This window comes from Pristis pectinata, chromosome 1 (assembly GCF_009764475.1).
Source record: "Pristis pectinata isolate sPriPec2 chromosome 1, sPriPec2.1.pri, whole genome shotgun sequence".
Classification (NCBI taxonomy): Eukaryota; Metazoa; Chordata; class Chondrichthyes; order Rhinopristiformes; family Pristidae; genus Pristis; species Pristis pectinata.
The window spans coordinates 123,015,967-123,028,759 of NC_067405.1; the positions used below are offsets into that span (position 1 = coordinate 123,015,967).

The 12,793-nt window shown below is 38.8% G+C and overlaps 1 protein-coding gene across 1 annotated transcript in view; it reads left to right on the forward strand.

Moving 5' to 3' along the window:
- mdga2a (MAM domain containing glycosylphosphatidylinositol anchor 2a) overlaps positions 1–12,793 on the forward strand; it is a 652,262-nt gene that overhangs the window by 198,049 nt on the left and 441,420 nt on the right. The window contains exon 3 of the mRNA XM_052017769.1: positions 12,621–12,760. Within this exon, the coding sequence (XP_051873729.1) occupies positions 12,621–12,760 (140 nt within the window). The remainder of the gene's footprint in view (positions 1–12,620; positions 12,761–12,793) is intronic.

Below are 12,793 nucleotides of genomic sequence, written 5' to 3' on the forward strand. Positions count from 1 at the left end.
ATAGAAGCTTGTGGTGCTATGCAGTTTTTGGTCTGAGATAAATGTATTAGGTAAATGCTTTTTCAAAAAATATTGCATTCTATTCAGGTGACTGATAACATTCCTAAAGATTCATTGTGTTGGTGATCGTGGAATGATCCAGTGACCCAATTCTAAAATCTTTTAGAATGAATCGGTCTATTTACTCATACTATTCAGTATTTATTGTAGGCATGGGTTTAAGATTTTTAGATCCTGATTTAATGTTTAGTTCCCAAAGGTTGAATGTCCAATCCGAAAAGAGACAACATAATTTCTACACTTTGCTAATCTGGGTGCTCTATAATAGAGTGCACATTTTAACTTGAATTGATAGGGACCCACTGGATTCAGTCCAGAATTGGATAGAACCAAACTAAGAATGGAGTTCAAGCATTTTGGCCCAAGTTGAAGTTGTGCTGAAAGTTTCCTGAGGTGTTCTTTCTGCTTCACTTTGGTTTCAAATGTAGCAGAATGAATAATCTTCCATGAACCAGGGCGTGTGCGTAGGATTTGATTCAACGCAACATTAACTGAAGAGGTATTCCCTGATGAATTTAAGATTTTGATTAATAAGGCTACAAATGAGTTCAACACAGAAAGGGATTTTTTAAGATCAATATCCAATCAACCACCTGTGAGTAACTTGATTTTAAATAATGAGAAATTGCTTTTGAAAGACTAGACAATGTAGGTGTAAAATCATCAGACCTCCTTAGAAATTGTATTCAAAAGCTTTGAAACCGTATCTACTTGTTTTCTTGCACCTGATGGGAAAACACTTTTTTAAAGGTTCCAAAGGCTTGCAAAGTAATGTGATTACTTTTTGTTTGGAAGGGGTGCTGGGGCATCTCCCAGTGGAATGTTATTTTAATCTTGTCTAAAGTTCACAGTAACTTGAGTTGTGCTGAAGATAATTTTCGTGAGAGTCTTTGATCTTTTGCTCTGTTTTGGCTGAATTTGGGTGAATTTGTAACTGAGGAGGAGCTCTGCCTGGGAGCTATTACGGTTGTCATTATCTTGACCATTTCATATTGCTATGGTTCTGCTATTAGCTCCAGCCAATATCTAAGCTGCTGCATTGAATTAATAGCTTTGTGTTCCAGGGGTGGTGTGGGGATGATGCCAAGTGAAATTAGTCGGCAATGAGATGAAAATGTACCCTTCTAATGTGAATGCATCACTTTTTCAGACCTCAGTGACCCTGTAGCTTTCAGCATAAACAGTCCACACAAAGTATTCAGCTAAGACGTTTACCATTGAATTTTTTGAATAAAGGTTTCATTGTGAATAATAATCAGTTATATTGATTTCTCTTTGCTAGAATTTGATTCATTATTCTTTATGAAATTGGGCAGGGAACAATATTATTTTCTTTTTGAAGTCTGCCTTCTCTGTTATGGTCATTGCTGAGGTGTGTTGCGAAGTGGTACTCAGCAGTGGAGGTAGTGACACATTATTGCATGGAATCCAACTCCCAAATTCTTGAAACCTGGAGGGATACACTGGCAGTCACTGAGGTGGATTGATTTGTTGTTATTCTTACAGCTACGCATAGAAAAAAATTAAGAGCGCAGACCCTGATCTTCCAGTTTATTAATGTCCTGCATCTTTGTAGATGAGAAGTAATGGAGCTCTGTGTTCTGAAGAGTCTGTTACTAAATGCAAGACAGACAGACCATTTCGTGAAGCAGAAGAGTACATAAGGATCTGACCAGCCATCTCAGATTTAATCAGTAGCTGTAGTACTTCGTTTTAATCAGGACTGCTGCTGCTTGGCAAGAGCTTTCTTTTGCTGATTAAAATTGTGCTACTGGACATGAATAGACAGGTAACCAAACCTTCTCCACTTGAAGTTATACAAGAAGAGCCTGAGTATTTTTCCTAGAATCCCTTTATGGTAAGGAAGTGCTATAAACAAATGATGTGATTGTGGTTCCCAAATGTGAAATAGTACTGTCAGCATCAGGGATGTGTTAGAGGAATGTAATTACGAGGCAAACTAGGTTTGAGAGTTGCTAAATGGAAAACAATAAGTCGAGACATTTGCATTTTAGTTTTCCTTTATGCAAAGTGGAATAAATAACTATATGACAGGTTATAAATTGAAAGGTTTTGGAGGATACCTGATCAGCGACACTGAAATTAGTCTCCACACACACTCTCAGTAAATATGGCTCTTGTTAACCACCAATAGTTTCTGGAGCTGTTCTTGCATGCATAACTGTTTGAGGTTAGGAATGTGGCTAACACTACCGAGAATATCTTGGGTACACAATGCATTACTTACAGCATTTCAACCAGTGATCAAAATCGTGAGTGACATTCATCACTATAAACCTGTTTTTGTTTGTCTTCTGAAGAAATCAGCAAGGCCGGAGCCTGGCTTTGAAAGAGGGATAGTTAATTCTGGCAATCCAACAACTGCAGGTAATAACTGAGATGAAATGAGGCAATTGTCTCTGAAAGTGCTTCCGTAGGACAGTATTTCAAAAGTAATTAAATCCAAAAGTCTTTTTTTCCTGCACCTACTGAAAATTATATCAAGCTGTTCCAGTACAGTTTCATTGCCCAGGTATGTCGTGTTCACAAAATTCAGGGCAATCTAGCTAAGTACCACCTAATCAGTCTACTTTCAGTTGTTGGAAGATGTTGTCAAAAGTGCTATCAAATAGCACTTAGTCACACAAAACCAACTCATCAATACTCAGGTGGCAGATTTACCAGGGCCACTTTGCACCAGACTCATCACAGCCTTGGTCCAAATATGGACCAAGGAGTGGAATTCCAGAGGTGAGATGAGAGTAACTGCCCTATCAAGACAACATCAAGTGTGGCACCAAAGAGCACTGGTAAAACTGAATTACAATGGTTGGAGTCAAAACCACATCCAAAAACAAGATGGTTCTGGTTATTGGAAGTCAATCATCCCAGTCCCAGCACATCATTCCCAGAGAGACTTCCCAGGCCCAATCAATTTCATTAATGATCTTCTTGCATCATAAGGTTAGATGTGAGAGTACACTGGACAATAATCATCTCCAACTAGACAGAGTCTAGCTACCTACAATTGACATACGGTGGGAGTACCATCACCAAGTTCTTCCCTGTTAACATCCTGATGCTCATCATTGACCAGGCACTTAAGTGGGTCAGCCATTATAAAATCTGAAGCTATGAGAACAGTTCAGAGGTTGAATATCCTGTGGCAGGTGACTCACCTCCTGACAGCTCAGGGCCTTTCTACAAAGGTTAATGTGAAGAATGACTTGGAAATATATTGCCTTTTGTCACTAAGGACCCTCACCATCCGGGACATGCCCTCTTCTCATTACTACCATCGGGGAGAAGGTACAGGAGCCTGAAGACCCACACTCAATGATTCAGAAACAGCTTCCTGCCCTCCACCATCAGACTTATAAGCTGTCCATGAACACTACCCCGTTATTCCTTTTTGTTTTGCACTATATTTTTGTAATTTATAGTAATTTTATGTCTTTGTACTGTACTGCTGCTACAAAGCAACAAATTTCACGTCATATAAGTCAGTGATAATAAATCTGGTTCTGCCATTCCTTCATTGTCATTGGGTCTAAATCCTGGAACCCCTTTCCCAACATCATTGGAACGTCTTTACCAGAAGAGTGTAACTGTTCAAGGCAAATGCTCACCACCACTTTTTCATGGGCAATAAATGCCAGTGGCTCTGGGATCCTGAAAGGTGAATAAAGGAAATAAATATTGTGAAGGTTTGTTTTTAGTATCATCTTCAATGCCATCCTATGAGAAGGTTACACTGAGGGAAATTCAGGTCAACTGATCGGTGCAGATCTATCCATAGCTGGTGGTGTTCTCATGTACGTGAAGCTCTTGGTGTTAGAAATTGTAGGTGTGGAAGGTGCTGTTACCCAGGCAAGTAAAATAACACAAAAAATAGAAAGCTGGAAGAACTCAGCAGGTCAGTCAGCACTTGCAAAGGCAAAAGATGTAAGCCGAAGTTTCGGGTAGAAACTCTGCACCAGGACTGAGTGGGAAGAGGAAAGATTGCCAGTGCAGAGCAGTAGGAGGAGGGGTGGGGGTGGGGGTGGGGGTGGGGTAAAGGCTGGTAGGTGATAGTGGAACGGATGAGGAGAGGTTGATGGGCAGATGGAACCAGGTGGGAGAGGAGGGGGTGGGACAGAGGCTGGTAAGTGATACAATAACTTTTCTGTGTATATACATTTAAATTTGTGATCATATAAGAGATTATCCTTATTTTCTGTATTTGTTTTGGGTTATTTAACGGTAAGATGAGTGAAATTTATCTTAAGAATGTCATTCTCTCTGCCTATTTAAAAAGGCTGTTTAATTTCAAAATGCTTGCATCTTTTAATAACTTCTAACATTTTTTTCACTAATTGATTAAAATGCAGAATTAGGATTTTTAAGTAATGGTTTTCATTAACTTCTTGAACTTCAGATTATTTTTCCTTGGGTGGTGAGTTATCAAACATTAGGAGTATGACTAGAATGAGTCCATGTGATTCCTGAGGCTGGAGATTGAAGGCACATTTATGCTTTGGGGAAGGGTGACAGCGAATGCCACTGCTGGAATTATTCCTCCTTTAATCTGGAAGTGCCATGGACATATGTTCTTTCCATCCACATCAAAGAAGTTCCCACCATTTCTTGGGAATTTTTCCTTTTCGCCCTTGAAAACTCATGCAAGGGTTTGCAACAGTTTGGACCTGTTATGGGACTTTTGTTTTAAAAAAAACCCTTCCATTAGGATTAGAGAAAGTAATCAATTCCAAATATATTGGATTAATTACTCTTGATAGAGTTGATCCAAGTGGAGCTGGAATTAACTTAACTCCTTCCAAGATGGGTGCTACTGAGAAGCTGGGAAAGCTGAGGGTTAAGCAGCCTGGCACAGCTCTTGACAGCGATTCCTGGAACTTGGAAATGGTCAAGGTAGAGAGGGAAGGGATTCGGGCATTCCCATTACTAGAGTTGGATCCCAGATATTTCCACTGACTTGGAAATTTCTGGGAATCAGTGCCCTTTTTTAAAAAAAAAGTTCAGCTTTTCTTAAATTCATTTGATAATTAAGCAAAAGGAATACTTTATTGTACTCTCCCTCTATGGATATATCTGTACTTGTGTCACATACTTAAAAGAAAGAAGTTAAATTAATTACAAATACTGACAAAGCCTAATAGCATAAGATGTTAAAAGACTAGTTTACTGTATATAACCAAGGTTTCATCAATTTAATGCAAAAAAAACCTTAAGGAATCAGTTTTCTAATTCAATTGAATTTCCACATGCGTATCTGCTTTCTGTCATCTCTTCACATGGAGTCTCTTGTTACTGAACCATCTGCTTCCATGGACAATAAATATCACCCAAGGATGGTGAAAGACTTGGTCCTTCAAAATAATATATACAACAGCAAGGTGAAGCAAATTTTATGGCATTAACATAAAGGCATGGATGTTAGAGTGGAAGATTTGTGAAAACTTTGGGTTAGCTTTAGGATGCAGGAAACCATTGAGCTTTTTATCTGTCATGTTTTTCAATGAAGTGCCCATCATTTTATTGAAGCCTAAGGAAGAAACATGGATATTTCAAGACTCCAGGGAGGGGCCTAAATTCACAAAGGCATCAATACTGTTTGTCAGTGTTAAACTTGACGATGCCAATGTCATACTGAATAATCATCCTGAAGGAACCCAAATTAAGCTCTTCTGCTTTATTTGATAATTTTGTATTTTGCCCACATGAGATGAGTCTGAACTGCTTCTGCCTGGTTGTGTGTGTGTACACGGGAGAGAGAAAGAGATAGAACAGAGAGGAGTAAATGTTCTCTGCTGTTCTCATAGTGACTGAATCTGATCCCCTTCACTCCATTTTTTGTTGTTGCTGGATGTGATTGTTGTGCCTTCACTACAATACTTGAACAGGCAGTATAATATGAGTCATATAAAAATAATACCCTTCAATGTGGATGTAAAATTGTCTTCTGTTAGTTTATGCTGTAAATTGAATCATGTGATAGTTGTAACTCTAGTCCGCCGTACATTTTAGGACCTAATGAAAGTCATACAGCACAGAAAAGAGCCTTTCAGTACACTGAGGCAACACTGCCCATCAAGCATCCACTTGCACAGTAATTCTACAGTAATCCCATTTTTATTCTTCTCAAATTCCCACCAATTCACCACAGATTCTACCACTCATGCTAGTGGCCAATTTACAGTGGTCAATTAACCTACCAACCAGCATCATTTGGATGTGCAAGGAAACCAAAGCATCTTGGGAGAATGTGCCAACTCCGTACAGACAGGCCAGGATTGAATCTGGGTCACTGGAGCTGTGAGGTAGTGGTTGTGCCACCCCAATTGTCTGCCAGTTTTATGTCCTTGGGAAATTAGCCCTCCATGTTTTTTGTTATTTTTAATAGATGCATTATGTTAACTTGTTATTAAAAATAAAAGTATGAGCCACTCCAGAGCATCTTTGTGTGTAAATCTCTATCAGGAAGCTCAATATAAGTTGCAGTTAGTTTAACTTGGGTCCAATAAGCTGTTCCTTGCAATATATGGATATTGATTTCAGAAACTTTCTGGCAGTGATCTAAGTTACAAATAAGCATTACACAAATAGGAAGCTGTTTTGAAGCTGAAATCTCAGTTTTCTTGAATTCCATTCCTCATATAGTGTACTTTTTACCTCACCTCTGGTAATTTTTATGTACAAAGTGCAAACCCTGATTTTTCACGAAGCTTCCTGAAGCCTTCTTGCTGGTACTGGGTCCCATGTAGTAATAATAATAATAGGAAGCCATAAAATATTATGACTGGGTATAAAGAATAGCAACTGTGGAATGCATAAAGTGCAACATACCACATGAAGTCTGAACAGACCTTTGGTTTAGATCTTTCTTTTATGTCTCTTTCATTCAGTAACTCCATGTCTTCTGGCAGTTCTTCATTCCGTTATGTGGTTTATCATTTATGTGAATCAGGACAGTTTTCATGGAGCACAATTGATCATTAAAGCAAACGTAATGCCTTCCAAATTGTGCTTTTGGGTTCAGATTCAGATTAGTTTATTGTCATATACACCAGGGTGCAATGAAATTCATTGTGAAGCTCACAGAGTAAACAGTATACATGGTAATCATAAATACAGCAATATGTACAGCGACAAGTGCAAAGCAACAGCATGGTGTAAAGATCTGAAGTAGTGCAAAAAGTAATGCTAAAGGGACAATAATGGAATAACTGTGAGAAGTAGAATTAAGAGTCTGAGAATGTGACAGCACCACTGGGAAGAGGATGTAAAAGAGGTGATTGGTTTAGAAGTCTGAGAGCAGTGGGGAAGAAGCTGTTCTTAAGTCTGGACGTCCAGGCTTTCAAGCTCCTGTATTTTTCCCAGAAGGTAGAAGAGAGAACTGGGAATGGCCAGGGTGGCAGGCATTTTTGATGGTGCTCTTAGCCTTCCTGAAGCAATGCTCCATGAAGATGGACTGGATGGAAGGATGTGACGAGCCTGTGACGGACTGGGCAGCGTCTACCACTCTCTGCAGGTCCAGAGCAGAGCAATTGCTATGCCAGGCTGAGATGCAGCCCACCTGGATACCTTCCATAGTGCATCTGTAGAAGTCACCTGGATACTTTCCGTAGCGCATCTGTAGAAGTTTGAGGGAATCCTCATGGACAAGCAAAATCTTTTTCTGTGGAAAGTATAGATCACTGGACTGCTTCATACTTTTACCAGAGAGCAATCCTTAGTTAGCATATTGGTCATGTGACATAGATGATGAGCAGGTTAAATGTCTGGAAGGCCAATTACATCACACTTTTTGTCAACATTGCACAACTGAGAATAATTTTTTCACTTCCCCCAAGAGTGAAACTTAATAACAAATAATGTCACATTGTGCGTCACTCAAATGGGGTGTTTTGTTGTGAGGTGCCCTTGTAATCTTGCCGACATTCCCAATTCCAAAACCCTTCTCAAATGCTAGGCTCCATAACACTCCTCCTCCTTACCATTGCTACAGTTGCAGATCTGATCAAAAAGCAAAGTGGTGATGGGTCTACTGCATCTGTGATATTCTAGCACATCCTAATGGTATACCAGAACTTCTAGGTAAGAGTGCTCGTTGACTTTAACACTGTGTGCAATTATGCCATTGTACTCAGTCAGGAGAAGAAATCTTTTAATCTCAAAGCCTAGAGGCAATTCTGTATGTCTCCCTAGGGAAATGGCTTAATGGTGGATACAACCTGTTGCCAGTCTTTTCCTCTGTATCTGAAATCTTAAACATACTGAATGTGGAATGAGCTATCCGCTCTTTTAAGAAACGAGCCCATTAGGATAATTCCAAAGAGAAAGGGAGCTGTTACTTGACAATGGGCAGTAGTCATTGCTTCAGGTGGATGGTAATGCTTCAATGTAGAGATGATGTTGAAGGTAGATTGTGAGGCACCAGACAGCAGGACTTCAGTAGTATAGGCTAAGATCATTGGTTCATGCTCTTCTCATAGATGCACACAAAAGGCTTTAAGTAATTGTTTTATTGTCAATGACAATAATGGATCAACCAGTTCCAATCAATAAACCTTCTCGTGATCATACCCTTTTGACATTTGCTCAATTAACCACAGGAAAGTTGGAAAATCCTCAAGTACTATGCAGATAGAAGCTCTCAATGAAGCAAATACAAGGAAGTGAACAGTGTACTATGTCGCTTATCTAATGGTAGGTAACCTTTCATGCTGTATCTTGAAAGGCAGTTTTGGTGAAAAGAGGTAATTCAAAACAACTTAAAGTGCTGGGAATGGCAACTCTGGAATTCATTGTGAGGCTTGCACCTTGTGTAATTACATTTTCCATCTGCAGACATGAGAATCCTTGGGACATGAAAATGATTGTTAAGTTCACTGATCCTGTTGATTTTTTTTCAGTCACTGCATTTTTCTTTCTTTTTCAATCTTTTTATTAGTTTTCAAATTAATACAGATTAATATATAACATCAATGTTTGCGCATGTAATACAAAGAGATCAGTAGAACAATCATAGCATAGATAATCATAAAGAACAATAAAATATATTTAAAAAAATCTGTAGATCCCATGATCTCTTATTAAATGAATATATTATAAAAGAATTGAAAGAAAAAGATTTATTATATATATATATATATATATATATATATATATATAAAAGAAAGGAAAAAAATTCCCAAATCAATAAGAAAAATTATAAACAATATATCAAACCAAACTAAACAGAAAAATTTCAAAAAACAACTACATTTTTGAAAAAGAGGAATGAAGGTTGTGTACTGATCAGAAAGACAAGATTTGGCGTCATAATAAATTAGACAAAACCTGGTCATATCATTACACGACCTTCATTCCTCTTTCCAAGAAATACAGTAACACAAAAAATAAATGAATAGGTCACATTATGGATATGCACAAGATCATGAAATGTCAAAGCGCAGGGGAGACCCAGTTAGTGTTACTTCATTGACTTTTTGTAAGGCCTTTAACCTTGTGTCTTGTGACTTTTTTCAAGAAAGTGGCAGCCATGGGAATACAAGAACAGAGCTTAGATATTATCTGGGAAATCCATCCTAATGCTAGATCCGTGTACAGATAATTGGGACACTATAACATTGAAATGTAATGTGTTCAATTCTATTCAGAAAAGAATGGTCATCAAGTTTCCAAAGTCATCATGGGTTTGATTTCCAAACTTGCAATGCTTGATTCTAATTTCAATGTACAGTCTTTAACTTGAAATGTTAACTTCATTTCTCCCTCCACAGACACTGCCTGTGCTGATAAACATCTCTAGTCTTTTTCTATAATATTTTAACTTGCTAGATTCTGCAGTATACTCCATTTGTGACAGTTTGGTATTGGTATTGGTTTATTATTGTCACTTGTACCGAGGTACATTGAAAAGCTTGTCTTACAAACCGATTGTACAGATCAATTCATTATACCGTGCAGTTATATTGAGTCAGTACAGAGTGCATTGATGTAGTACAGGTAAAAACAGTAACAGTACAGAGTAAAGTGTCACAGCTACAGAGAAAGTGCAGTGCAATAAGGTGCAAGGTCACAACGAGGTAGATCGTGAGGTCATAGTTCATCTCATCGTATAAGGGAACCATTCAATAGTCTTATCACCGTGGGGTAGAAGCTGTCCTTAAGTCTGGTGGTATGTGCCTTCAGGCACCTGTATCTTCTACGCGATGGAAGAGGAGAGAAGAGAGAATGTCCTGGGTGGGTGGGGTCTTTGATTATGCTGGTTGCTTCACCAAGACAGCGAGAGGTAAAGATAGAGTCCAAGGAGGGGAGGCTGGTGTCTTTGATGCGCTGGGCTGTGTCCACAACTCTTGGCAGTTCCTTGCGGTCCTGGGCAGAGCAGTTGTTATTGTGATATTTGAATTTTAAAAGTGATTGGCTTGCTAGATTCTGCAGTATGCTCCATTTGTGACAGTTATTGTGATATTTGAATTTTTAAAAGTGACCAAAAGCAGTTTGGGGAAGTAGATAATGTGCCCTCTGTTCAGAGGAATGTCAGCTATGGGTTTGCTCCAATGATAATTTAGTTGCATTAAGTTAACTAGTGTTTTTACAGGTTATATAAAGCAGAAAATATTGGAATGACTTGGCAAAATAGGCAGAATCTGTGGAAAGAGAATTTCAGATTAATTATCTTTCACCAAAACTGGTAAACATTAAAGATCAATTCAATCAAACGAGTTTTAAATTACGGAGAAAGGTGGCAGGGGAAGAGAAAGCAAATAGGAAGGTATGTGATGGAGTATAAACAGGGGGAGATTGAATGATACAAGTGGTGTTTCTGGCTTACAGAAAGTTTTGAAGGCCACTGAATAACATGTGTTCTGGGGAAGTGTAAATAAGAGATAAATCTAATTTGAAATTACCACAGTGGGGAAACAAAACTCCACATGCTGAAAATGTGAGATACAAGGCTGGAATGGCTGATTATATGAAATTCAGCACTGAGTTAGGATGGCTGTAATGTGCCAAATCAGAAGATGAGGTGCTGTTCCATGAGATTATGTTGAGCTTCATTCAAATAGTGTAGAAAGACAGAGTTCTAAATGGGAGTTAAATCTATTATTCAGTGGTTGCTGATCTGCTGATCAGTGTCCTTGAAATAGATAAGCAATGCAGCTGGATATGAATTGCTAAATTGTACATTTTCTATTATGTAATGCCCTAAGGCTAACAAGCAGCTTGGCCGGATAATGACGTATAGTGATTCTTTTCCTGCTCCTTGGAGAGAATCTTTGGCTGAGGGGCAGAACAGGGTTGATTGTGTTGTAGAAGTTACATTGTGCCAGAATGAAAATAACTCAGTGAGCTAGAAGGCCTATACTTGTCTTGTCTCGTAAATCCACAGCAGCAACAGTACTTGCACAGCTCATGATTTTTAAAAATGGGTTTTGCAGACATGATTCCCTCAATGCACTAGTTTCCTTCAGATCTTGATAATAAGATTTAAAGAAAACTAATAGGCACTTGGAAGATAATAATTGCAAATATTTATCTTTTTATTCTGATTGGCTGGTGGAGGTTGAGTGAAAGAGGTTGGCCAAAATGCCTGGACAACTCTGTGTCCTTCCATTGCTTCGAGGTCATTTCTCATAGGAGTTTCTACAGATGGATCCTTGGTTTACACTGGTCTGAAATGTGGCGTCTTACTTTTGCAGCATTCTCTTAGCCATCATCAAGGGGTATCAGATTATGGGAAATCTTGGGCTTCCCTGTGCTTTTAACTGCTCCTCATTGCTCTCGGTCTGGAATCTCTGGCCCCTGAGAGTGATGGAGGCCAGACTGTTAGGTTTAAGAAGGAGATGGATAAATATTGGAAAGATCGAGGAATTGACGGTTGTGGGGAACTGGCACGAAAGGGGAGTTGAGATCAGCATAGATCAGTCATAGTCACACTGAATGGTGGGGCAGGCCTAAGGGGTCTGGCAGTCTAGTCCTGCTCTGGTTTTCTTGTGAAACTCTGGAGTAGATTTTAAAAACACTCTCTTCAGACAAGGAGATCAAAATATCATCACTGAGCTATGCTGTTTGAAAGGAAATATAGTGAGTTATTTGCATGGCTGTTCACTGTTTGATGTTTACGTAGACATTGAAATCTCACTTTTTGAGCACAGACTGGTGAGCAAAGAGTGGAAAGTATCTACTCTACCCAATCTCTCATACTTGCTTTTTCTTGTGCCAAGACATAGCATTATTAGCCAAGACGGCAATCATTTCAGAATTTTAGTATAACATGCATGTAAGAATCTATCAATTCTAACAATATTCTAAAGTGCAAAGGTTAACTTTTGGAAACTTGGAGGGAAACATTTGCTGCAAGTTTACAAACACTACAGTATCTCAGCTGCATAGATGATATAACTCGTGCAGAAAAATAATGTTCAGAGATTCAAAGTTACAGCAGTCGAATGTGTTGATTGGGAATGAAAATGTTTTAGGATTTTGCAATGAGTGGGACATGTTCATCAAGCATTTGAGTAATTGCCACTGTTTACACCTTTTTTCTTTAGCTCCACCAACTGTAAGCATCATGCACTCTGGTCAAGCATGTAACATTGAGGAAGAACGATATACAGAGAGAGTGTACACAATTCGGGAAGGAGAAACATTGGAGCTTACCTGCCTTGTTCGAGGCCATCCGCGGCCACAGGTGAATCCAAAATCTTATATTTCCTGGAAAAGT